A 25,630-nucleotide genomic window follows, 5' to 3' on the forward strand; every position below is an offset into this window, starting at 1 on the left:
AATGCTTTGCCAAGCCGCGACGGCAATCAATTTGCCCTGATAATTTCTCTCAATAACAACAAAGAACACATTGCACCTACCCAATTGTAGACAAATATTACACAACATAAAAACAATCATATTACAGATGAACACATCGTACGTGTGTTTCAGGTAATGTACAGTTTTCTTGGAAATTGAGGTAGAAATACACACACTGCTCAATATATGACAGTTGACTCTATGATCAATTAACAGTATGAACCAGCATGTAGGAGTGACTGGCACTTGGTATAAACAGTAAATATAAGTTCTGTGAAAAATCAGAGCAGATAATTGTTTAGGTTGCAACACTTCAGAAAAATGAGAGGTCAAATGTGGAGAAGTATCTTATTGATGATAGAATATTTTACATTTCTTTCACACTTGACAGACTTTTGTGGCTGCTTGGATAAAAAAGTGTTGCAAATGCTGAACAAAAACATTTTTATATTTTAGCGAGATGGTTATGACTTTGTGTAGGAGACCTTCAAGGTAAAGCTACAGATCTTTTTTCCAGTCAAGTCTCTTCCCTTAAACTTCCCTAAATTTTAAACAGCAGTGAAACTTCTAGGGTGATCCTATTGACTTTTATGAAATGATTAATAAACTCTCACAATCTTACTTGATATAAAATAATGTAAATCCTGTCACTAACCATATTTAAAGTTTTAAACACCCAGGGGAATAATCTACAGTATATACAAATACTGTATGTGACAAGGTGAGAAGATTAATGAGACAAAATAGATGTATTTCTTTGTGAAAAAGTCTCATATGCAGGAATCTCTTTGTATTATTTTAGAGAATTCTCAAAGGATGTTTTAAATCTCCAAGTCATTTCCTTTGTCTTGTTTTCCCACGTGAGTCAGGACATATCCTTAAAAGCAGTGTGGACTTGAATAGCCCATCGAGAATCCATTTCTGGTCTTTATTATGGTTGTCCAAAAATAGAAAGTCTGAGTCACCCACAGTGAAGTGATCAAGCTCTTCTTTTGTAGATGGTACCAGGAAGCCATAGACAGTCAGTCCAATTGCTTTAATTCTACAGGCCTGCTGTGTCCATCTTTCCTTCATCAATGAGCTGGATTTACACCTTCAGTGCTTCGTGCACTCCCACAGCCGACAGCCGACGGTTGATGTTACGATAACGACAGCGGAGAAGGTCACGATAAGTGGAGCGTAAGTCTCGGTTGAAGAAGGCATAGATAAAGGGGTTCATTAGAGAGTTGGCATAGCCTAACCACAGCAGGGTGCGCTCCAGCCAAATGGGCACACAGCTGCACTCCACTCCACAGATAAATGGCCGGGCAGTTGTAAGGATAAAGAACGGCAGCCAGCACACGGCAAAGACTCCCACAATAACCCCCAGTGTCGTGGCTGCTTTCTGCTCTCTCTTAAAGATGGAGATGTTTTTGCGTTCACGGTTTAGCAGGCGGGATAATGCGGCACACTCATCTACCACCCCGGCCGGTTTAAGGCCCTGCATTCGCAACGCCTCACTCGCCACTGTTTCTAGACGCTCACGTCGTGAAATGTCCGTGAAGCGGTGCTTCGCACCACTCTTGCGAGCTGCCTTAAAGATCTTGTAATACATGACCAGCATGACCAGCATAGGGATGTAGAAGGCTACAGCTGTAGAGTATATGGTGTAGCCAAAATCCTGACTAATGAGGCACACACCGGCAGTGTGGACATTTTTGGCCCAGCCACAGAAAGGTGGCAGGGTGATTGATGCCGACACCAGCCAGACTCCCAGTATCATCTTAGCCATAAGTTGACCGTTTTGCCGGGCTGGATATGTAAGAGGCCTGGTAATTCCCAGATACCTGAAAGAAAAAAAGACAAAAAAAGCCATTACTTTGAGCTTCCTCAAGCTTTTCAGCAGAACTAGATTACCTTGAAAAGAAAACTTAAAAGACAATTTCTGTTCTAAATTTAGTGACACTGACATTTAAATAATATATCTAATAAGACAAGTTTATTTTACATGGACAGCTTCACTCATTGCCATAGCAACATAGGCACATATTCATGTCACCTGCCTCAAGTAACGATCTAATTTTTTTTGTTAAAAAATTTCCCCATTCATTTTGATAGGGAATTTCAGCTGTTCAGCCAATAAATCAGTTGAAGGATTTCAACCATTCAACTGTACATTGTCTTTCAACTGTAATCATCAACCTTTCTCCATCTTAAACATTGTTTGACCTGCAATCCATCAGTTTTCAGCTCCGATTCCATTTTTAGAATAGAGAGTTTGTTAAGGTAGAGTGGAGCAATTTTTACCTAAAATCTTTGCAAACAAATTGTCATTCAACCCAGAGTCCTAATTTTCTCAAAAGTAGTAGGTACAGTATATCCGCCTAGCTGCTCACAATTCCACATTTTTGTGAAATTGGTTTTTGAAATATCAAGTCTTAAATGGACCTAATCCCACTAATCTGCAGGCTCTTTTGCATTGCAGATTTGTCAGGCTGCTACTTTAACATTTGAAACACTTGTCTCTTGTCCTCCTGCTCACACCATGACATTTCTGTCTATAGTCGTCTCAAACCTGCTGATTCTCACAATCTTCAATAGACCTTAGAGTTGTCCTACAATTGGGATTTGTGTGACACAAGATACTGCCTGTCAACATTTTACACACACGCACATGCACACACACACACACACACACACACACACACAAATTGACTGAAAGCTCTGATGATTCAATCCAATTTTCTGTGGAGTTTGCATGTTCTGTCAGTGCTTGCATTGCTCAACCTTTAACACGTTCAGCTGTCCCTTTCAACACATTTGAAGCTTTTTCAACTATTTTCGACTTTCTTCAGCTTTTTTTTTCCTACTTTATTTGGATTGTTTCAGATCATTCAACCTATTTCAACAATGTTCATCATATCTTCACAGAGGGTTCATTGGCTAGGCTAATACTAGGATAGTGCTAATGCATGGCTAATACAGTGTTCAATGACACGGACCAGCACTGGCATCCTTACTTGTATTTTCTTCAGGAAATGCAAATATTCTAGTTATACATGTAATCCATTGAAGATAACATAAAAAGCATAAACTCATTCTTACTGCAAACATGAAAAGAGATCTGTGTAAGATATGTACCTGAGTGCAGCAGGAGGATGGGAGTTTAATTAAAAGCCTTCAGTTGTAATTGTATTATTAGGATAAGTAATTTGTACATGGATCAGTTGCACATGTCAGCTGTTGTCAGAAGATAACAAGCTCCTGAGTACATTTGTCACTTCTGACTTCCACAGCACAGTAATAATCATCAACAATTGACTAAGGGCAGGTATTTGTGAAGGAGACACTATGAAGGCCATACAAAGTCATGAAACTAAATTGAAGTAATCTTGAGCTACAGTTGATTTGATATTTACATTTTCAAATAAAATGAAAGGCAATTCACTGAGGCAAGATACCTGTGTGCACAAGAGGAGAGCAATGTCTGATGCCGTCAGCTTTAAACCCAGAGATAATTCAAAAATCAAGCTATAAGTTACATCAGGAAATGTATTTTACTTCAAAGATAAACTGAAGTAAAAACTGACCAACATATCTTTGGTTTGTGGTTTACACAAAGCTCTGGCAGAGCAGATGTAGTCTGTACGCAACCAGTAACTGTGCAAGGTTGCAAAGAGTGCTGTAGCTGATCCCAGATGAAAAAAGGAACATTTTGTTTATTTTAAAATAGCACTTTAAAGTCTGTACTTGTCTTCTACAAACTGAATCTAACAAAACGGTTGATAAAATCTGTTGACAGATCCAGCCTGAAAGTCTGAACTGAAAACAATTTGTTTTTCACATTACTGAAAAAGTCCTGAATAGATGAGGTGAACGGTCAGTGGTCCCTAAAGCTTTTTTTATCTCCTGATTACCCACTGAATCAAAAACAAACCAAAAAGATCGCCCCTAGAGACCAAAACATTTTTCATCAATGAGTTTTGTGTTAATGATTGCATACAACCAGAACAAGCTTAAATGGACATTTACAAATTAGCACCTGTTGGACCTGATTTTATCTGTATGTTTCTAACATCCCAAGCATCTGTTTGAAAGCACTGAAGTGCCCGTTTGATTGCTGGTTTCTTGCTTAACTGCAAAGTTAAATCAAAGCCAAAGAAAAGCAACACATGATTATTTTGATAATGACAGAGCTGGCAACAAGAAAGTGGCTGATTTCTAGCTGAAGGTATTACTTCTGGGTCACGTAATAACTCGTTTTAACATATAGGTGTGTATGTTTTATAATAAAAAGTATTTTCACTAATAAACAATAATTCATTAGTGAGGATGCAGGACGCATTATTTTATTTTTTTAATTCACTCAAGATATATTTAGGATGTAAAAGGCTTATTCAAGGTGTATGCCACTTTCATTTTGGATCCAGTAAGTTGAAGTGTACAGCCGCTGCAGACTCTGGCTCTGCAGACAGTGACGACTGGGGGAGTGATGTGGGAGGACACTCATTTCCGGCTGGAAGTCGCAACACAGCGTCACTCAAAGTCGCTTGAAAAGTTCAAAATGTTCAACTTTGAGCGACTTTCAGTAACTCGGGACGAGCGACTGAGTCGCTAGAATCAAGCGAGTCAATGGGGGGTCACTTGATGTTGCGTGATTTATATTGATTTTGAATGTAATTTAGTCGCCAGAGTCGCTGTAGTTGCGTTCAGGGTGAACTTACCTTTAGAGTGGAGCAGATCCAATTTTTACCTAAAAATCTTTGCAAACAAATTGTCATAACTTCCAAAATATTCAATCCAGAGTTTTAATTTTCTCAAAAGTAGTATGTATACTGTATGTCTAGCCGCTCACAATTTCACATTTTTAGTGACAGGTTAATTGGTTTTTGAAATATCAAGCCTTAAGTGGGCCTAATCCCACAAATCTGCAGAATCTTTTGCATTAAAGATTTGTCAGGCTAGTCCTTCTTAATCTTAAAACATTCATGTTTTTCTATCGTCCTCCTGGTCACACCTTTTGCCCTAAAAACATGAAATTTCCCTCATTTGTAGTCCCATGCCTGCTGATTCTCACAATCACATTAATGCTAATTCTAGGCAAATGTTAATGCTAGGTTAATGCTAGGCTAATGCTAGCTAATGCTAATGCTGTTTTTTTATAGTATGGTGTGTTTGTCTGTTACTTGGCTAGCTGCAGTATACTTTCCGTTAACAGTGGAGCTATATAATTTTGCCAACCACAGTAAAACAGAAGAAGAAGCATTGTCGATGTGTCTTTGTTTACTATAACGTGCGCTTCATGGCGCGTCAATGCAAGAGCAAGACGAGCTTCTCAAAGTGGAAATACGTGCATTATTTTACCAATCTGCCTCCAAAAGATACATGAATCGGCGAAGCTCTAAACTAACCCTGTGTTGGTGGACACACTGGACGTGAGGGAAGCCTCTGCACCGGAACAACAGCGACTGTGTGTCTGACAAAGTGGTCAGCAGCACCGGGGCCCCTCTCTCCCTTCCTCTTCACCACCTACACCACAGACTTCAGCTACTGCACTGAGACCTGTCATCTCCAGAAGTTCTCAGACCACTCTGCAGTGGTTGGATGTATTAGGGAAGGGGACAAGGTGGAGTACAGGGCTGCTGTGGACAGCTCTGTCACATGGAGTGAGTGGAACCATCTACAGCTCAATGTGACAAAGACCAAAGAGCTGATTGTGGACCTGAGGTGAACCAAGAGGACAGTCAGCCCTGTGGACATTGTGGAGGAGTACAAATACCTGGGAGTAGTGATTGACAATAAACTGGACTGGGAGAAGAACACTGACTCCCTCTACAGGAAGGGCCAAAGCCGCCTCTATTTTCTGAGACGACTGAGGTCCTTCAACATCAGCAGAAAAATACTGAGGATGTTATATGAGTCAGGGGTGGCGAGTGCGATCCTCTACGCTGTTGTTTGCTGGAGGAGCAGACTGAGGGTCGCAAATGCCAACAGACCCAACAGACTCAACCGCAAGGTCAGTGACGTTGTGGGGATTAAACTGGACTCTCTGATGTTGGTGACAGAGAGGAGGACCCTGTCCAAGGTGAAGGCCATCTTGACATACCTGTCAAGTATCCCGTTTTGGCCGGGAAACTCTAGTATTTTACCCCTCTTTCCCGCCATCATCCCGTATTATTATTTTCCCGTAAATATCCCGTATTTTACTGTAGTAATAATTAAAAGATACCTTACTAAACTGAACGCCGTCACTAGCCTCGCGAGAACTGCCACCTGAAATGGCCTGGCTTGGTGGCAGTTCTTGCGCGATTAGTGCCGACAGCGGCAACAAACCCAGAAACAACTCAGAACAGAGATGATGAATGAAGATGTTCTGGCAAAAAAAACAAAGAACTGGTGTAAATACGTTGTAAAATGTGACAGAGAGTTTATCTTCATAAAGAGCAGCAGGATGTGACACAGTTTCACGTTCTGTTAGATTAATAACTGAGATTTTAACATCTACCACAGCGGAAGGAAGGACGTAAGTCACCATGAAAAATCAGCCAATCACAAGCTCCACAAATATTCACTGCTTTAAAAAAGTATCAAAGAATGTAAATTCTGCAACAAATGTGTTTAATAAGTCATTAGTGAATACCAGAGAACCACATGAGTGAGCATGAGAAATTACAATAAATATATAATATTATAATATTAAATAAACACATGTGCTTCATATACACATTTATGTTTTATTTAGGCTGTTTTATAATTTAGGAATTAGGGCTGGGCGATATATCGAGATTCAAGATGTATCGAGTTTTCTATTTTGGCGATATAGAAAACTATAATATTTCATATGTATATATATATATATATATATATATATATATATATATATATATATTATAGCTTATAATGTATCAAAATACTAGTTTTAGGAGTCGCTTAGGAGTTTTAGGAGTGCTTTTACTTCTCAGAACAACATGTAAAGCTCAGTTAGATGATTAATGAGTGTCACATATTGATCAGCTGTTAGTTAATAAATGTCCCTGTGTGGCATTTAGCATCAGCAAATTTAATCCAGAATTGTTTTTTCTGGTCAGACTTTATTTAATAAAATTATCTAGATTTATATCATATGTTACCATTTTGAGAAAATATATTAAGATATGAGTTTTGGTCCATATTGCCCAGCACTAGTAGGAATGTTCACAGCATTTCAATGTTAATAAAGGTTGACCTACCAGATTCTAATCACATAATTGTATTTAGTAAGTGGTTGACATGTGGGTATTTTAGATTTGTTGTCCACCTCTGGATACTGGAGCTTGGTTGGGGTGGTGGGACGGCTGGTAGTGGGCGCCAAAAAATTTCCCTTATTTTCAAATCCAAAACTTGACAGGTATGCATCTTGGTCAAAGAGTCCTACCCACTCCATGATGTGCTGGTCAGTAACAGGAGCACCTACAGCACCAGGCTGATCAAACCACGGTGCTCAACAGAACGCCACAGGGAATCATTCCTGCCTGTAGCAATCAAATATAATGTAATGTATAATGTTTAATGCATCACTGCAACCTAACAGCTTGATGGTTGTAAATATCTGTATCATATTTGTATATTTGTATAATTACTATTATTATTATTATTAGTAGTAGTAGTAGTAGTAGTAGTATTTATCTTACTTTATTTTTACTACTGTAATGTAATATGTTTGACAGTCTTTTACTTAATTATACACTTATTTAATGTGTATTCTTCCTTTTGTCTTTGTTAAACATTTTATTCTTTTATTTGTGTTTTTTTTTCTTAAGTGGCTGTAACAAAAGCAATTTCCCGCTGGGTTTAATAAAGGAATTCTGATTCTGATTCTGATTAGATTTTAACCGCACTGTTAGCCAGGGACAGATCAGCAAAGCTATTGCATGGTATATTGTTGAAAATATGCAGCCTGTCGCCACTGTAGAGTCACCTGCTTTCAGGCAGCTCGTTAGCCTGTGTCGTGTCACCTGATACCATGTCCTATGCACTGTATTGTGTGGCTCAGAAAAATGCTGCAATTTTTATTTTTCGTATTTATTTTTATAAGCATATACAACAGCAGGATCTGCACTTGGAATACGCACAGCTTACTTTACATATGTTAAGGTGCAACTCTTAGTTGTGCTAAGGTTGAAAAATTGCTCATTTTAATTTTGGAGCAGCTGTTTTGTGCTTTATATGCACATAATTTATGTTTTGTTTTATAGCCATTTTGTTGGTGAAAATGTATTCAGATTGCTTTAATTTATTTACTTTGGAAGGTTTTTTATGTTTATGTTGTACATTGTTGATAGTTTTTGTCTTTAAGCTGTAAGGTAGGGATGCCAGGGTAAAATTGGTCAGGGGACTTCAGGGGGCCGAATTACACTTTCTGCCTGAAAAACCAAACACTGACTCAACACATACATATGCTGCTTGAAATGATTCATGAAGGCCTACATATCAGAAAGAAAATGCATTGGCACCACAATGGCCTCACAACGAGGCCTACAATTACATAGCAGCTTAAAGCTAGTTACCCTCTAAAAACTTAACATTGTCCAATCCATGCAAGTAACCTACATGTATAAAATAGAAATGCAACAAAATACATGAGGTGCCAACAAAACATTTCCTATAAATAACACAAATGTAAACTGTAAATTACTTAGATCAAATGTATTGAAGGCTTGCACATGAAAACATGCCAATGCATTATTAGGGCAATTAAAAGAAGGCTAGGCCAAGTAGGCCAAAGCGAGTCACAGAAAGTAAGTGCCAGAATAAAGTAATCCAACAATAGGCCAAGTGACTGAATATCCAGTAGGAATTAGAAAAACAAAATGGTTCTTGGAAAAATAGCCAAATATGACCTATCTTAAAATATTACATTGGCTCAATAACAGATGGCACATTATCTTTGCCAGTCATAACCAGTAAACTTCAACCCACATTTACACACACCCATGCCTATGGCACTAGCCTACTGTACAGCCTACATCAGTCAACCTCAACCCCTTTTATTCCCTCCCACCCATATCACACAGGATTATGATAAATGAGAAGACAAGCCTACTTCAATTATATTTTACTTGTGGAAGCCAGATACTTTTTAACTTTCACCAGCTTGTCCATATCGGGAGACAGATTCTGGATAGTGGCTATTTTCAAAACATCATTGAGATGTCCGTGCGTCAGGCAATTTCGCACTTTCAATTTATTAATATTCATCATGGAAAAGGCCTGATCACATAAATATGTTGTCCCGAACATACAAGGTATTTTAACTGCAAAGGCTGTGATAATTGGGTACTCTGGTGGCAAGGATTGATAGAATGATTTGATTGCCACAGATGCGTACTTATCCTTCAACAGCACACAATACTGCAGTTCTATCTGTTCCATTTGTATCGCCTCTGGGACCTCGGAAGCGTCTGTCGTGAATGGAGAGCAAAAAATCGCAAAGTCCTTTTCCAGTTCAATGAAAACCGTGAATCAAATGTCAAACTCATGCATGAGTCCGGAAAGCAAGTTTGTATACTTATCCATACTGTGATGATTGACAGGCAGATATTTTAGACAGGGAAAGTGGGCTACATTGCACTTGCAGAGCTGCTTCTTCCATAACGCAAGTTTACTTTGAAACGCACGGACACTATTGTAATAGTTTGTTGTGGCCTTGCGTATTAACATTCAAGACATGTAGGTGTTCGGTAATGTCCACTAAAAAGGAAAGGTGCCAGGGCTATTCTGGGTCGTCCAATTTCACCACAGGTTTCCCTTTACCCTGCATGAACTCGGCCATGTTGAATGTCATTTTCCAATAAAAAAGCATCACTTGCCTATGGTTAAGTCCTCTGGCTCTGATAAAATTCACAGTGTCAAAAACAACACATATAACATGGTCCATTTTCAGACTCTTGCAGCACAAAGCCTCTTGGTGCAGTATACAGTGAAAGTTCCAGAATACTTGCACTGGATTAGCCGAATGTACCTTTTCTCTCAACTACACAACACGTTCGGCCTTTCTCCCTACCGTAGAAGGTGCACTGTCGGTAGCCACACGGACAGTGCGACTCCAGTCGAGAGCAATAGACAATGCGATGAAGGACTTAACCTTGTCTTTTAGTTGACTCTTCAAATCACCAGAAAGTTCTTCAACTTTCTCTGTCACTGTACGCCTTGATAAGCTTATGTTAGCTAAAGCTTGTCACTTGTGAAGACACACTAGCTCGCTGCCTTTAGCATGCTGGTCTTGATGAATGCACCCTCTGAGAAAGGCTTGGATGCCTTTGAAATTTCCCAAGTGATGATGTAGCTTGACTTCACTGCCCCTTAAAATAAAATCATATGTATAGTTCTAACAAAACTGAGATACTCTTCTTTCAGAAACAATGCAGTCAAAAAATTTTGAAAAGAGTTGAAGAAGATATGTATAAAAATAAAACAAACCTTCATGTGTATCTCGACATTTGGAGAATACGGCTTGCTGTGTCTGTAGGGATGATGCTAGCTCATTTAGCTTTTGAGTCCTACGTTGCCCTGTGTACTCGCTGTGCTTCTTGGCGTGGGTCTCATTGTGTTGTTTGTTATTGTACTTCCCACAGCCACTTGTTGAGAACAAATAAGCAAACCAGAGGGAGTGGTGGCCTAGTAGTTAAGGACACTGAGCATGTAATCAGGGGGTCGTAGGCTCAAGTCTCACTCGAGTCAATGCTGTGGGATCCTGAGCAAGTCTCTCAACCCCCAACTGCTCCCCAGGTGCTGCACCATGGCCACTCCTCCCTGGTGGAGGGGTTAATGCAGAGAACAAATTTTGTGTATGAGTTAGAGTAAAATTAATTAATTAACTAATACTTCCCGTACCTTCCTGTACGGACACAAATGACATTCTTTAATTCTAAGTTTTTGGTGTATGTTACTTTGTGAATTAAGTAACTACTAATGGCAACTAACATTTTTTCAGTAACTAGCACAACACTGGTCGCCAATGGCAGTAGTCATTGCTACAAACTCACTCTATTACTTAGTTTTAACAATGTTTTTAAAAAGGGCTTTGTTTGATATTGGATTGTGTTCATTTTTGTATTTTAAATGATTGACTGTGCACAAAGGGCTCTATTCTCCTGTTTGCACACAAGCGTTTTTTTTACATGTCTGTCTGCAATTACGCATGTATCTCCTATCTAGACCCCTGACACGCCCACCGCATGTAAATAGAGTATACCTATCACACCATGATGTAGTTGTTTTTGGGCTGTTTGGAAATCATAAAACATGGAGCTTTCCCAGCACTTGTAAATATCATTGAAATCCATTAAATGTTTCAATTTGAAAGGCATTATTTGTTGATGAACAATGTAACAGGTTTATTTAATAGAATAATTGCAGCGTGAGGATCGGCCACATTTTTTCAGCCCAAGCCACAGTTAAGTTCTCTCTTTTTTCCTTATACTAATGACACATTTACGTTAGTTTGTGTGGAAAGCCCAATTTTATGAACTTCTTACATTCCTGTATTCAGAAATGATTAACGCATCAGTCATCATCATCTGTCTCATTACGGTACCTCTGAGCTCTAAAGCCTGCACAAGCATTATTTCTAAGTATGTGTAAGTATGTGTCTGAACCGTTTCAGGTATCCATACTATAACTTGCATTTCACCAACCTCTGCATAGATGATGGCTTGTTTAACTTGTTATTTATAGTGTGATCAAACTGTGGCTTTATGTTGTAAAAAAACAGTGTGATCAGCGTGAACAGAAGTCTGAGGTCCATCAGAGTTTTATTTAAGGCAGTGGCTATCTGTACGGTTGCCGTATCAATATGCCAACATTCTATCCGTACGCAGCGCCCCTATTTGGCCAGTTTAGGTCACGTGATAGGTCAGTCATTGGTCAGTTTAGGTCGCGTGACTAAAACTAAACCTTACCCTAAACCTAACCTTAACCTTAACCCTAAAAATTGTTGCGATATTGGGTTATAACCTAACCCTAAACAATTACCTTAACTCTAACCCTAAGATGCTATGTACGTGTACTTCGGTAACCATAACAATAGCACTGGGGGTTGTCCATACGGCAACCGTACAAATGGACACTTCTTTTATTTAATGAGCTACAGCCGATGTGCAGAGCTCCTGCACGTCCACCGTCCTCCCAGGAAAAGAAGTGGACAGCACAAATAAAATATAATGGAATGTAATACATTTTGTCCCATCTTAAACTGGTAAATGTGTAAATGTGAACATATTATAAATACAGATGGTCAATCCTTTGGTGTGTTTGTGCTGCAACCCTCAATAGCACATACACTCATGAAAAGATCATTTAATAATAAGGGCATACTGAGAGATACATGTATCAATATTATATCTAAAATTCAGGTCGAATAAAAGGAAGAGACAATACATATTCAGGCTTGTTTGAGAATAATAAACATATAGACTATTTGTGAAAGAATGAATAAATATTATCTATTACAGTTTGAAATACTTTGGCTATGAACATAGGTAATATTTATTTAAGCTTGAAAAATAATACATTCATAAAAGATGTTACTAAATTGGTTCAAAAACGAACCACTCACAAGGAGCAAGTTCCTTAGTTTATGTAGTAGTAGTAGTAGTATGGTAGTTAATGGATGTATGAGTGGGTAGAGTGGGTCTTCCAATAACCGAAGGGTTGGGGGTTCGGATCCCACTCCAGCTAAGTCATTGTCATTGTGTCTTTAGGCAAGGCACTTTTCAAACATGTGCGTGAATATTGGTGGTAGTCAAAGGGCCTGATAGCGCATTATGGCAGCCTCGCTTATGTCAGTCTGCCCCAGGGCAGCTGTGCTACAATAGCAGCTTACCACCACTGTGTGTGGAGAGAAATAATAATGTACATCAATGTTAAGTGTCTTTGAAAAGCACTATAAGTCCATACAGGTAAGAAAAAACACACAATCTGGAAGAAAATCATTATTTGTAAATCTTAGCTCTGAAATGTTATTTCAAATGCTTGTGACGTGTTAATCACCTGGGTCTGTTGTTTTTAAGGGCCTATGTTACGAATCTAAATTGGATTAGTCTCCGTTAGCTGGCTTCAACTAACCAAACATTCCCTGTTAGACAGGAGCTGTCTTACAACTGTCACAACACACTAATTGAAGCCACGTGTTTGGAGATTGCAGCTTCTGACCAATCAATGGAGAGAACTGGCAGACTGAGCGTCTTTACAATGAATGGAGGATTATGATCTTAAACAAATATAATGAATATAAATTCATGATGACAGTGAAGAGCAACAGTGATTTAGTGCAGCGCACAGCAGATCAGATCAGCAGCTCAGATCTGATCCACTTCATAACTTGGTACCAACCATGTTGGTGAAGTTTAAAATGAATAAATAAAATCCATAATTCACACCAAAGACAACCCTGTTGCTACAGAAAAGGCAGGAATGAGATAACTCAGGCAGGACGTTGCTGACATTGTGAATGTGCAACAGTGCAAAATTATTTATTATATTCATCCATTGGATGACAACAGACAGCGCTCTGCAGTTAAACTTTATTACAGCACACACGTGTTTCTATTCAACTACACCTATTTATCACACACACTGGGATGAGAGCACATTGTGCATGTTCCTGCTGCTAATGTCAGCCCCAGCGTATTAATGAATTAATTAATGACTTTAGTCGTCCACGCACACGGATCGAAAAACAGGTTTCATCAGCTGACTGTAAATCAGTCCATTAGATATAAATCTATATCTTCCCTAAAGGATGTCATCTAGAGATGTAAGGATTAATCGTAAGGCAGTTAAAAATCGATTCATAGGTATCACGATTGACATCGATACTTTGAAAATTGAATCGCAGTACTTTTTTTAAACAGCACAGAGCGCTCTATATTTATCCCTTCTCTTGTCCAGCAGTGTACCGGCGGGCGGAATCTGCTACTATTTTCTTTTTGGCCGCCTTCTACTCTTACATGTTAATGTTACATGTTAATAAATGATTCCTTGCCCCTTTAGCACCGAAAGAATATCTAATATTACGTGAATATCTGTAAAAGTCACATTTTTCTATTAGCTCTGTCTGCTAGCATAGCTTCTCTTCTTCACTGCTAGATTAGCTGCATGTCAACCGACCACTGGGTTACCAGCGCCCTCTGCTGGTCCAAACAAATATCTGACGTAAATCAGTGCAATGACGGTTTTTTTTCTTTAAAAGTCCAATTGTTAAGGCACAAAATACATTTTCAGTTGCACTTTAAAAAAAAAAGAACTATTATGCAGTTTTGCATTTACTATAGAACCAGAATTTAAATTAATAAGCTTCTTCTTCATTTGTATTATTCCTTTATTTATTTCATTCAAGATTTATTTTTAGTTAAATTGCATTGTTTTGAATAGTTTATCAAGGGATTCTTTTGACAATTAAAAATAAAAGGAAAATAATACAGTATTTTCTATTTTTTTCCCCAAAAAAAAAGAAAGGAATATTTTTCAGTCATCACTTGTCTACAGTCCCATTTTGTAAAATAAACCGTGAAAGAATCGTATCGTGAACCCAGTATCGTGAATAGAATCGTATCGGGAGTTGAGTGAATCGTTACATCCCTAATGTCAGCGGTAAATGAAAGGATTGCATTTATAATTAATAATTTTCTTTCCTAAACTGAGCTGTCAGATCTGCACCAACCAGGATCATCTAACAATGGGCACGTCCTTTTCTAAGATATCTGATTGGTCAGGAGGCGGGGCTTTAGGACTCGCTAACATCCAAGACAGAGAAAAACCTGGTCGTGACTAGGTTTGCCGTTAAGCATTAATTGCCATAGTGATGAAGCTTCAGCGAGCGTTGTAGTCCAGCACACACTGATTAAATCCCGGAAGTTAGCGTGATAAGAGGTAATCTATAATCGTAGCATAACCCCTCAAGGTGTGTCCATGTGAGGTGATCTCAGGTTTGAATTGTCAGGATTTATGTGGGAGTTGCTCTTTTATTAAAAGCCTGTCTTTGCTTACAATAAATCATCTAAACACTGTTCTGCTCTAACTTTTTGAACAAACTTTACACAGACGTGTTTTTTCTTTGTGTTATTCTTTCATTTACTCATGTATGGAAAAAAAGTAGCATTTACATAGCTACACATACTGAATTCAGGTTTGATAAAATTTTATCCTGTATTTACTACAGTTCTTCGGAGTCAAGTTAGTTGTGCTTAGTAAGGATTTGTAATTCTTGCCGTGCTGACCAGCTTTTAACCCTCATTAGAAATGCACTTATGCTTAGGCAAATGGGGACTAAACACAGCCTAAGCAATGTTAAACAAACAGAAGGCAGATGTTGAAACGAGTGCACTCCAAAGATGGAAGTATGGATAATTAATGCCAAGCAATACAACATTCCATTCCTACTTAGTTATACAGAAATTACTTTTGGTGTTTTGTAACACAAGAGTTTTGTATGTTGGTGTATTTGTAACAAGCTTTTTTCATCCGGTAGTTAAAGCTGTTCATGGACACAATCTCATCTTTTCAAAATCCTTCAAACTTAGCCTGTTTGAATGACAGAGTGCAGATTATCATGACACAGTTTTCTGCTTCAGCAAAATCTAAAAACATCAGTGGAATCTCACGAAACAATTAGGCTTTACTGACCCCAGAGATGTTTAACCAGGACAACAACAACAAACAAAACTGTCAGAAATGTTCCACTTATGCTCAAATGACAGTGATCAAATATTGTTTATTAATGTTTTTGCATTCAACTAACTCAATATAGTTTCTGCTGCCTGGTGACAATGCTGTAACTCAGACAAGAAATAATGCGTGTTGTCTTTTTTTTTTTTTTGGCATCCAGAGTTGCTTTTTAAAACAAAGTTTACTGTATCTAAAACTGATGGTGATAAGAACTGTTAGAATGATTAAAAGCAAGCAAAATTAATTAATTAATTATGTTAAAAATTACCCAAACAAATCAATAAGATGATAAATAACTCAATACAAAATGTGTATATAATGACCACAATGCGAATCCATTCCTTCTATTTACCGGTACATAAGTATCTGCTGGCCATTATATTATACAACACAATAAGAGAATATAAATGACACAATGACAGCAAGTAAAAACATTTTACAAAAGTCAATTAATTAAAAAGCAGTTGCTGCTTAGGTTTGATCCCAGTCAGTTTCTACAATGTGTGTGCTCAGCAAAAGACAGAGTGATGGATGAGCGATGCTATCAGCAGCAGCACCTTACAGCAAACAGAATATTCTACATTAAATAATTAAAACTACCCTTCAGTGTACTGCATTGCCATGTATCTGTTAAATCTTTTAAAGACCAGACAGCAGAGTTAGAAGGTTCAGCTGCAAGAAATTTAAAGCAGATCTGGGTCTCCTAAAAGTTTAAGTAGTCACATTACCTTTTCTAACGTACATATTCCACTGGAGGAAACACACTTCAAAGTCTCAATCAGGCATATAAAATTCACATTTTAGTTAGACAGTCATTTTCTGTGGGATGAGTGGTCGACCTGTCAAACTTTTTTTTTCTGACGTGTCAAGACTTTAACACTCCCCTAATCAGCCTGGAATGGCATCGGGATAGCCATGTTTGAACATGTAACCATGATCAAAGAGTAACTAAAGCCTCTGATTTTAGCTGACCTGCCACAAGGTGGAAAATTCAAAAAATGCCTTGATTAGGGCTCCTGGAACAGTTGAGACATGCCCAGTCTATACTATGAAATATCCAAAGAACAATATAGACCAGGGGTCACCAACCTTTTTGAAACCAAGAGCTACTTCTTGGGTACTGATTAATGCGAAGGGCTACCAGTTTGATACACACTTAAATAATAATTAGGGAGATTTTCAAAAGAGCGGGGGGGGGGGGTAGTTTGCTTTTTAAAGAGAAAATGAAATAATTCAATTTCACAGTGTTCTTTTATTTGAAAAACACATATAAAGTAAAGAACAGATTCCACAGTACCCGTGCAAATGGTAAATGGTGGTAGTAGTAGAATAAATAAAATAAATAACATAAAATTAAACAAAAAAAGGTATACATTGCATAAATTATCAATTATCAATCTATGCAATGTATGCTTGAAATAAAAATAATCAACAAAAGGAAAATTAAACATAGCCTATACAACAACGGCTATAACCATAACAGAAACACTTCCCTACACATGGTTGGATTTGATTTTCTCCCGATTTCCTCACTGACATTGTCCGGGCGGACCATCCTTCACTGAGCATCGTTTCCGGCCGGACAATAATAACGATTACACCTCTTCTTATGCGGTGTAATCGTTATTATTATTACAACAATATTATTATTACAATAATATAATTACACCGCATAAGAAGAGGAAGAAGAGTCTTCGTCCTCTTCTTATGCGGTGTAATCGTTATTATTGTCCGGCTGGAAACGACGCTCAGTGAAGGATGGTCCGCCCGGACAATGTCGGGCAGAAATCAGGAGAAAATCGGGAGGGTTGGCAAGTATGTATTAAACACAAAAAACACTTTACATTTTAAGTGTTTATATATATGTATTGTCATTTCTAAGTTACATGTAAGTGTGATTTAAACAAGAATAGCTAAATAAATAAATCTATATATATAAAAGCTCACTGGTAAGTGCTGCTATTTGAGCTATTTTTAGAACAGGCCAGCGGGCGACTCATCTGGTCCTTACGGGCGACCTGGTGCCCGCGGGCACCGCGTTGGTGACCCCTGATATAGACTATCCTAATAACAATAATGAGGCTGAATATGCTATGCATCCTCACTAACTAGCTACTTAATACCCAACACACCTCTCTATTCACAGTTCTCTCAGTTCAACCTACTCACCACAGATTACAGAGCCCACAGGTGCTTGTTCTTATAAGAGGGGTGAAGCCAACAGTGCTTGTTTATGACACACAATGTTCCAATGATGTCACAGAATTCCATTCTCAGTTGTTGTTGTTGTCATTTTCACCGTGTTTCTGTGTTTCCAACACAAACAACGGATGCGCTGCCGTGTCATGAGATATGTCTTGTTGGGAGAGTATGGAGGTTATATTAAATAATTGTTTATTTAGTGTTTTACGATGTTGATTTTGTTAGATTAACATTTGACAGCAGAAACATATGAAATTGTCATTGGTTGTCTCAGTTGATTTTTTGAACATAGAATAGGATGTGGAAGTCAGTTCTATTTACCAGTAGTGATTCTCTTTGCAAAAGTTCTTCTAAATACTTGCCAACAGAAATTCTTGCATCAGATGTCCTTTCTACCATCTTGGCCAAAACCCCTACACTACCCTACTTGATCTTCTTTCTATCAGCACTAAATTCAACTGTTGAGTTTGACAGCAAGATCAAACAGTAACTTTACCCTGCTTTCACAACGGATGCGTCACAGAATGTCTGTGCGTCCAGATTACATACAAAGTCATTGGATAGATACGTCCCAGATGCGAAATCTTTCCTGTGTGGCGGTGCAGTCCGATGCGAGCGCGCTCTCGATTTTACGCATATCCGCACATTCGCAAGAGTTGAAAATATTGAACTCCTGCAACTGTTTCGCATGACGAAAGCCAATCAGAGTCTTTGTTGACAATAACGTCAGGCCATCAACATGGACACCGGTCTGTTCACCCATTCAACCATGGAGTAGAAGCTGTGTGTGACCACCTGGAGCTGTATGACACAGCCTTTATAACCGGAACCGTACTAGGAAGGAAAAGGCGTGGTGGAGAATCAGTGAGGAGGTGGTAGTAGCAGGTAAAAGTTCTCTGTGTAGTTTTCATCTTTGAAAGTCGGCACTGAGCTAGTATAGCATTAGCCACTAGAATACATATAGACCATGTTTGTTAGGTCTATTGAGTCATTACAGGCCAGAGAAAAATACTCAAAGTCACTTGCAGTGTCCTTCAGTGTAATATTTTGGGCCCTATCAGTAATCCTGTCTGCAATGGTTCTTTTGGACAAATAATTTCACTTTGTCAAATGCAAGCAGCTCTGCGACAGCTATGAGATATCCCTTAACAAGCTCTCTTTTGCAATGAGATAAGACCTGCAACTTCCTCCATGGTGCATGAGGGACCTGTACGGACAAAGCTGTCTATGTGCCACTGTGATGTACTGTGGGGGATAAAATAACATTGATTTGTACAACAAATTCAATAAACTTGCTCATAAGTAAATCTATAAACTATTGAATGCAGCTTTGTCCATGTTTAGTATTTTTGGATAAACAATAGATTTTATAGAGTACCGAAAATTGTCATTCACAAAGGTGAGAAATGAAAAAGCTCACAGAACAACACCGTAAAAAGTGGATTTTAAACCTACGTCTGCGGTCGGGAGGATCAGAGTCTGCTGATGCCCGTGTCTGTAGCGACCACTTCATCAGAGGTGTTAGCTATCATTGTTTTTGTGGCTGCGTTTATATAGCATTAGGTTGTCGTTAAATGCTCATTTACAATTTATTTATTTCTTTCACCCCTGCTGCACACTGTGCACATAAAGCTGAACACCCTAATGCTATTTCACTACATGTCATAAAGTACTATTCAGTAGTAGTATATATGTATGTGACAAACAAACCTCATGTATCCTTGACTGTCAGGCTAATGTCGTGTTTTGCAAGTTTGTTTACATTATAGCCGTTACTACTGGGGCGACCGTGGCTCAGGTGGTAGTGGGTCGTCTTCTGATCGAGAGGTTGGGGGTTCGATCCCAGTACCTGACTATGTGTCGAAGTGTCCTTGGGCAAGACACTGAACCCTAAGTTGCTCCCAGTGGTCGACTAGCGCCTTGCATGGTAGTCCTGTCCCACTGGTGTGTGAATGTGAGAGTGATTGGGTGAATGAGCTGTTATGTAAAGCGCTTTGAGACTGCTTCAGTGTGGTGATAAAGTGCTATATAAAATCAAGTCCATTTACTGAGGAGGTTGTGGACCCACCCGCTCAGAATTGCCCAGATTTTGGTGGGTGGGGGGGGTTGTGTGCGACTCATTTAATACTGCATGGCGCCGACTCTGGTCTCCCGTGCGCGTCGTCCTCCAGCAGTGTTAGATAAGCCACTGTGCATCTTTATTGAATGCTCTGACACATTGGATGTATTGACACAAGCACTTACCTCATCGAATTGACATCCTTGACATTTATTTTATTTTATTTTATTTATCCAGGTTAGCCACACCATGTCTTGTTCTCATGCACGTTATTCTGAAATGGTGTTCTTTAATAATAATTAAAAAAAAGAACTTAGTTTGATCTTTAAACATGTTCTTGTACTTTTTATTGCATGGGGGTAATCGAATTACTTGAAAAACTCGAGGAATCGTTTGAGCCTTAATAATATCCTCTCTCTCCATATGTGGTTGTGTGAAAGCTGCTGTTGGAACCCAAACTCTGATGAAGCGTGTTCATTTTATCAAGTGCATTTTTCTTCTCAACTCTTTTAGATTAGCATGTTCAAGCTGTACTGGTGCTCGAAATTTGCGTTTTTAATCACTCCCAGTGCCTCGGCACAAACGAGGCATACTTGTTAGCCATTCACTCCAACAAAGAAAAAAAATCATTAGTCAATTTTTCCTGGAATATGTTGCATTCTGCATTCACTTTCCTTTTATTGACATAATGTATCACTTGTCATTCGTGTCAATCACTCCAGTGCATTGCATTACATGCTACATTCTTTGACCCTGACGTTGACTCAAACACACAAAATCATCTTTTTTATCTTAGAAAACGTACATTTATATAATGTAAAAACCTGCCTTGCTACCCTGTAGAAATGGTCCTGTGGGCTGTATATGGCCTGGAGGCCGAAAGTTCCCGGCCCCAGCTCTACATGGTCACAGGGGCTGCTAGAGTATTTCTTAGGTTAGGTGTAAGGTCATATACCCCCTGTATAGGATATCATTGAGCTAAAAGAAAGGTTAAGGGTTAACGCAGGGGCTTGAACCTACAGTGACTGACCATAAGCAATTTTTAATTGCTTATCTCCAAGCAAATTCATATAGGCTTAGTAAGTCTTCCAGTATATGGCCTTACCTGGTCTCCATACTTTTAATTATTAATATTTTCATGTAAAATATTATTGTTTGTTTGTTTGTTTTATTTAGATCCCCATTAGCTATATTGCATATGTGCTATTCTTCCTGGGGTCTACATCACAGACTATATATGCATGACATTTCTGAAGTACAACAAACAGATTAGATAAGATGTACAAACAACATTCACACAGAAAATAAAATATAACAAAAAAACACACACACACACAACAACCAAAGCATACATAATACATTAACCAGAATACACACAACATAGAAATACAAAAAATAAAGTAAAGTAAAACTCTACTTGTATGCAAAATATTCAGGTGTAAAATTATGCCATACATTACATATCCAGATTCAGCACACAATACAAAGTTTATTTATATAATATATCTTATTCTTGAGTAACTATGAATAGTCTAACACTTTTAGAACAAATTACGGTATACATGCTTGAAATCAAAAATAGTGATGATTCATGCTCTTCTTCATCCTATTTTGTCTCATATTCTCTTGTGAAGGTCAGAGAACTGATCTGCCTTATCTTTACCGTTTTTCAATAAAAGTAACTGACGTAAAAAATGAGCAAACAACTAACAAATGATTAATGTATAACACCTAAATATATTCTGCTGAAATATTAATGAACAAATGTTAATAACAAGGCTAAGACAAATCTCATTAACACAAATTGAGATAAATAGCCTTTTCCTGCTTATCCACCTATTTGGTTTGATGAGTTAATTTTTAAATCCATTACACATACAGTAACAGGGCATTCAAATCACATAGTGGTAAATGGTAAATGGACTTGATGTATATAGTGCTTTAATGCCTACACTGAAGTGGTCCCAAAGCGCTACACACAACTCATTCACCCATTCACACACCAATGGGACTGAGCTGCCATGCAAGGCGCTGGTCCACCACTGGGTGCAACGTAGGGTTCAGTGTCTTGTCCAAAGACACTTTGAAGCATAGACAGGTATTAACTGGGAGCTCAATCAGAAGACGACCCCTCTACCACCTGAGCCACGGTCATATATATACAGTGGTGGACCATCAGGGCCAGCAAGGCCTTCTCTGCTGGCCTAAACATAATCAGAAAATACATTTCATTTTAATATATTTTTTTCATAAATATATATTAAATTATTCCTCATAGTCTTTTCTCTTCATTTCATAGCTTTCTTCTTGGTTGTGCTGCTTCCAGGATTGTATATTTATCTTATAGCTTTCATCCAATCATATTTGAGCTGTCACGTGTTGCCAGGCTCCACAAAATCTTCCCGAGGCCTTCAGAATTAAAAGTGGGGGCGCCTGTACACTTAAATGAACTGAAACAGACAGATTGTGATAACCAATCAGATTTTGAGTTGGCGACATCAAGGCCAGCTAGCAGGTATCATGTTGAACGTGACACGTTCTGACGTCCACGTCCTCTGATTGGATACGCACTAGTGAGAGGCAGCGCTATGCAAAGTAGAGTGATGTTAACCAAATGGAAGCTGGTGTCCCGTTAGCCACTCGAACGAGCTAAAACTGTAAAGCTGTTTTTTTTCAACCCACAATGGCTGAAGGAGGAGAAGAGATTGACCTGGTCGCTGATACACATGCAACGCCATTTTCAAGACGGACCTTTCAAGAAAAACTTGATATTGTGAGGATGGGTCATCCAACCCCTGCGCTAGCTAACCTATCCCAGCCAGGAAAAGGGTTTGTGCGCCACTTTCAAAGCAGCAACTACGAGCGGTATCCCTGGCTCACAGGAGAGACTCTGCTTTCAGCACTAGCCTCCATGTCGATAGAAAAGGACTTATTGGTGGAACTGAGATGGACAGATAAACTGTACAACAGTCATTGAAGTCTTCTTGAGGAAAGAAAGGAGGATGAATTTTGTGTTCAAATAAGCGGGGATAGTCGTTTTGATGAGTACAAAGCTTTTATTTCTTCCTTTTTTTTTTCTCGATATTTTTGTGATTTTATTTTGTAAGCGCTGTCTTGACGGTCTAGCGGGGCAGTCTGCGCCGTGCCGCGCCGGGCGCAGCCTGCGCTTTACTGTCGAGGCAGAGCCCATAATGTGCCGGTACCTGGCGCACCTGTGACTTCAGTGAAGGGACTGAATTGTTTCGCTTTAATCTATATCAAACGTTCAAGGAGTAGGCTACACCATTTCACCACTGTCGGAAATGAATGAATGAAACTGCTTTACGGGTGCGACAATGTGCTGTTTACTGGACTTTTGTAGACTAATTGCCTTTTATTTTTAAGTTGTGACAGTATCCAAGCGATCACATAACTTTTACTTTACTACTCTTATTTGTTAATATGGATGTATTGAGTTTAAATGCTCCGGAAATAAAGTAGCCGTTTGTTTCTGTATAAATGTATGGTTTTGAGAGACATGGCGTCATAATGATGGTATAAAGACGTGGATTCATTCAGTGTAGGACATCACTGAAGGCCTAGGCACACCACAGTACTGTATATATACTATTTAACATCTTTCATCAAAACATAGTAAATCTAATAGTTATATTTGAAGTTGTTGATTTAAAGCTAAATTATTAAAAGTTTTCGAAAAGATGTTCATCACCTTTTAATAAAACTAGGATAATGTGCCCTCTGTTCTGACTACTCTTGAACTTCTTTTCCCTGGCCATCAGCTGTCCTGTCATGTTGTCCAATTTTAATGCTGAAACATTACTTTCTGTCTGGCAGCTGCGGTTTCTGATCAACATTCACTTCTGGGTCCTGGGACTATCTGGCTTCATCCATCCTTCGCTGTTCCTTAAGGCAAAGCTAAGTGCACTATATGCATTTTATTTTGTGTTTAGAAGGAAAGGGGCCTCACCAGTCCCATTCCACATATTATTTACCGCAGGTCTTTTTTTAGTCCACTCTTTGAATGCCTGTCTCGCTGGACTTGGACAGCATTATGATGTTCTCCCATAACCCCCCCTGGTGTTTTGACCTCAGTTTTGTAATATAGGCAGCCTGCAGATTGTCTTTCAGCTCCATGGTTTTCCCAGCTTCTTAGAGAGCACTCAAATACTTACATCTATCTTTGATCTTCATCTTAACGATGCTGTTATATATGGATCACATAACTCTATTTCTGGAAAACACACCCAACATCTCATAGCAAAATGTCTCTGGTTAAAAGGTCTGTCGCACAATGGGCGTATTCCACATCCTTTATATCTACCCTAAGACTAATACGTCAAGAGAGATGACTTTATGCAATAAACTCTTATATACTGCAGGGGCTTCGTTATGACCTTTCTTATGACCTTAATGACAAAATTACATCCAGACCAGGGTTAACATAGTAAGCTAAAACAATTGTTTAAAAAAACATTTCTGTCAACTGAAAAAAAATGATGATTTTTTAATAATAACTAACTTAAACTGTATAGTGTATTTTAATTATAGCTTGTTTGGTTAATCTATTATTATTGGCTCTGCTGGTTTACGGCAGCTGTGGGTTACAGCAGTCAGCAGCTGTACGGTGTTGACTTTCTATAAGCACCAGCTTGTGTAATGGCTATAACATAAGTTAGGAGAAAGTGACTATTTGTCCTATTTGGGATTTCTCTGAATATGACTGTGTCACATGCGATAGACTGTCTAGGGTCTTTCCTCGCCTAGCGCTCAATGACAGCTGGAGATAGACACCAACAGACCCTCACCACCATGAAAACGAGCAAGCAGGTTGGAAAATGGATGGATGGATGAGTGAGTCAAGGAAAAAAGTAATTGCCTTGTAGTGGAAACAGGTGATTTTATCCTACACACTACACTAGCCTCAGAAGCAGTATTGCACACATTTTGTACTTGTTGCTATCTTGTGGCCTGTTGTATTTGATTTGTGCGAAGCTGTTCATCAGTCTTTTGAAAACATTCTTTCAAATTGTATAATTGATTTTCTAGATGTTCTATTGGTTTTGAGAATTGCACCTGATGATCAACCAAATTTACAAAAGGCATTTAAAAAAAAAAAAAAAACTAACTGAATTCAAAATTGCAAAGTCAAAACAAAATAAGAACTGAAAATAATAGAAAATTACAAAACTATTATAACCCTGATCCACACAACTGAAATTATGAATTTCAAGGTTCAAGGTTTTTTTTATTGTCATTTTAATGTTTTCATAAAAGCAAAATGTGTTCCTCTGGGTCGGCAGCATACAATAAAAGAAACATAGTGCTATATAAACATAATACAACAGTAATAAAACAAATAATATAGAAACACAAGTATAGTAAAAAGGTACCAGGGAGGACGTTTGCAGCTTCAGAGCTTAGGCTTTTTGTTTATCAGTCAAGCTGTGCTGGAGCTAGGGCTGGGCAACATTTCAAGATTCAAGATACAGTATATCAAGTTTTCTATTTTGAAAATTACAATATTGCCTCTATCGATATATTTATTTTCATAGTTTATTTTGTTTCAAAATACCTGTCTTAGGAGTTGCTGCTTTCTCTACTTCTCATGAAAAGCACAGTGTGATGGATTGCTGATAGTGTTCTAACCTAGATTTACGACTAAAC

General features: G+C 38.5%; 1 protein-coding gene across 1 annotated transcript in view; it reads right to left on the minus strand.

The window, feature by feature from the left end:
* Positions 1-427: 427 nt before the first annotated feature.
* Positions 428-25,630, minus strand: part of htr7c (5-hydroxytryptamine (serotonin) receptor 7c) — a 64,600-nt gene continuing 39,397 nt past the window's right edge. Inside the window, exon 2 of the mRNA XM_028458496.1 lies at positions 428-1,847. Within this exon, the coding sequence (XP_028314297.1) occupies positions 1,109-1,847 (739 nt within the window). The 3' untranslated portion in view covers positions 428-1,108. The remainder of the gene's footprint in view (positions 1,848-25,630) is intronic.

The sequence above is a fragment of the Gouania willdenowi genome, chromosome 9 (genome assembly GCF_900634775.1).
Source record: "Gouania willdenowi chromosome 9, fGouWil2.1, whole genome shotgun sequence".
Taxonomy (NCBI): Eukaryota; Metazoa; Chordata; class Actinopteri; order Blenniiformes; family Gobiesocidae; genus Gouania; species Gouania willdenowi.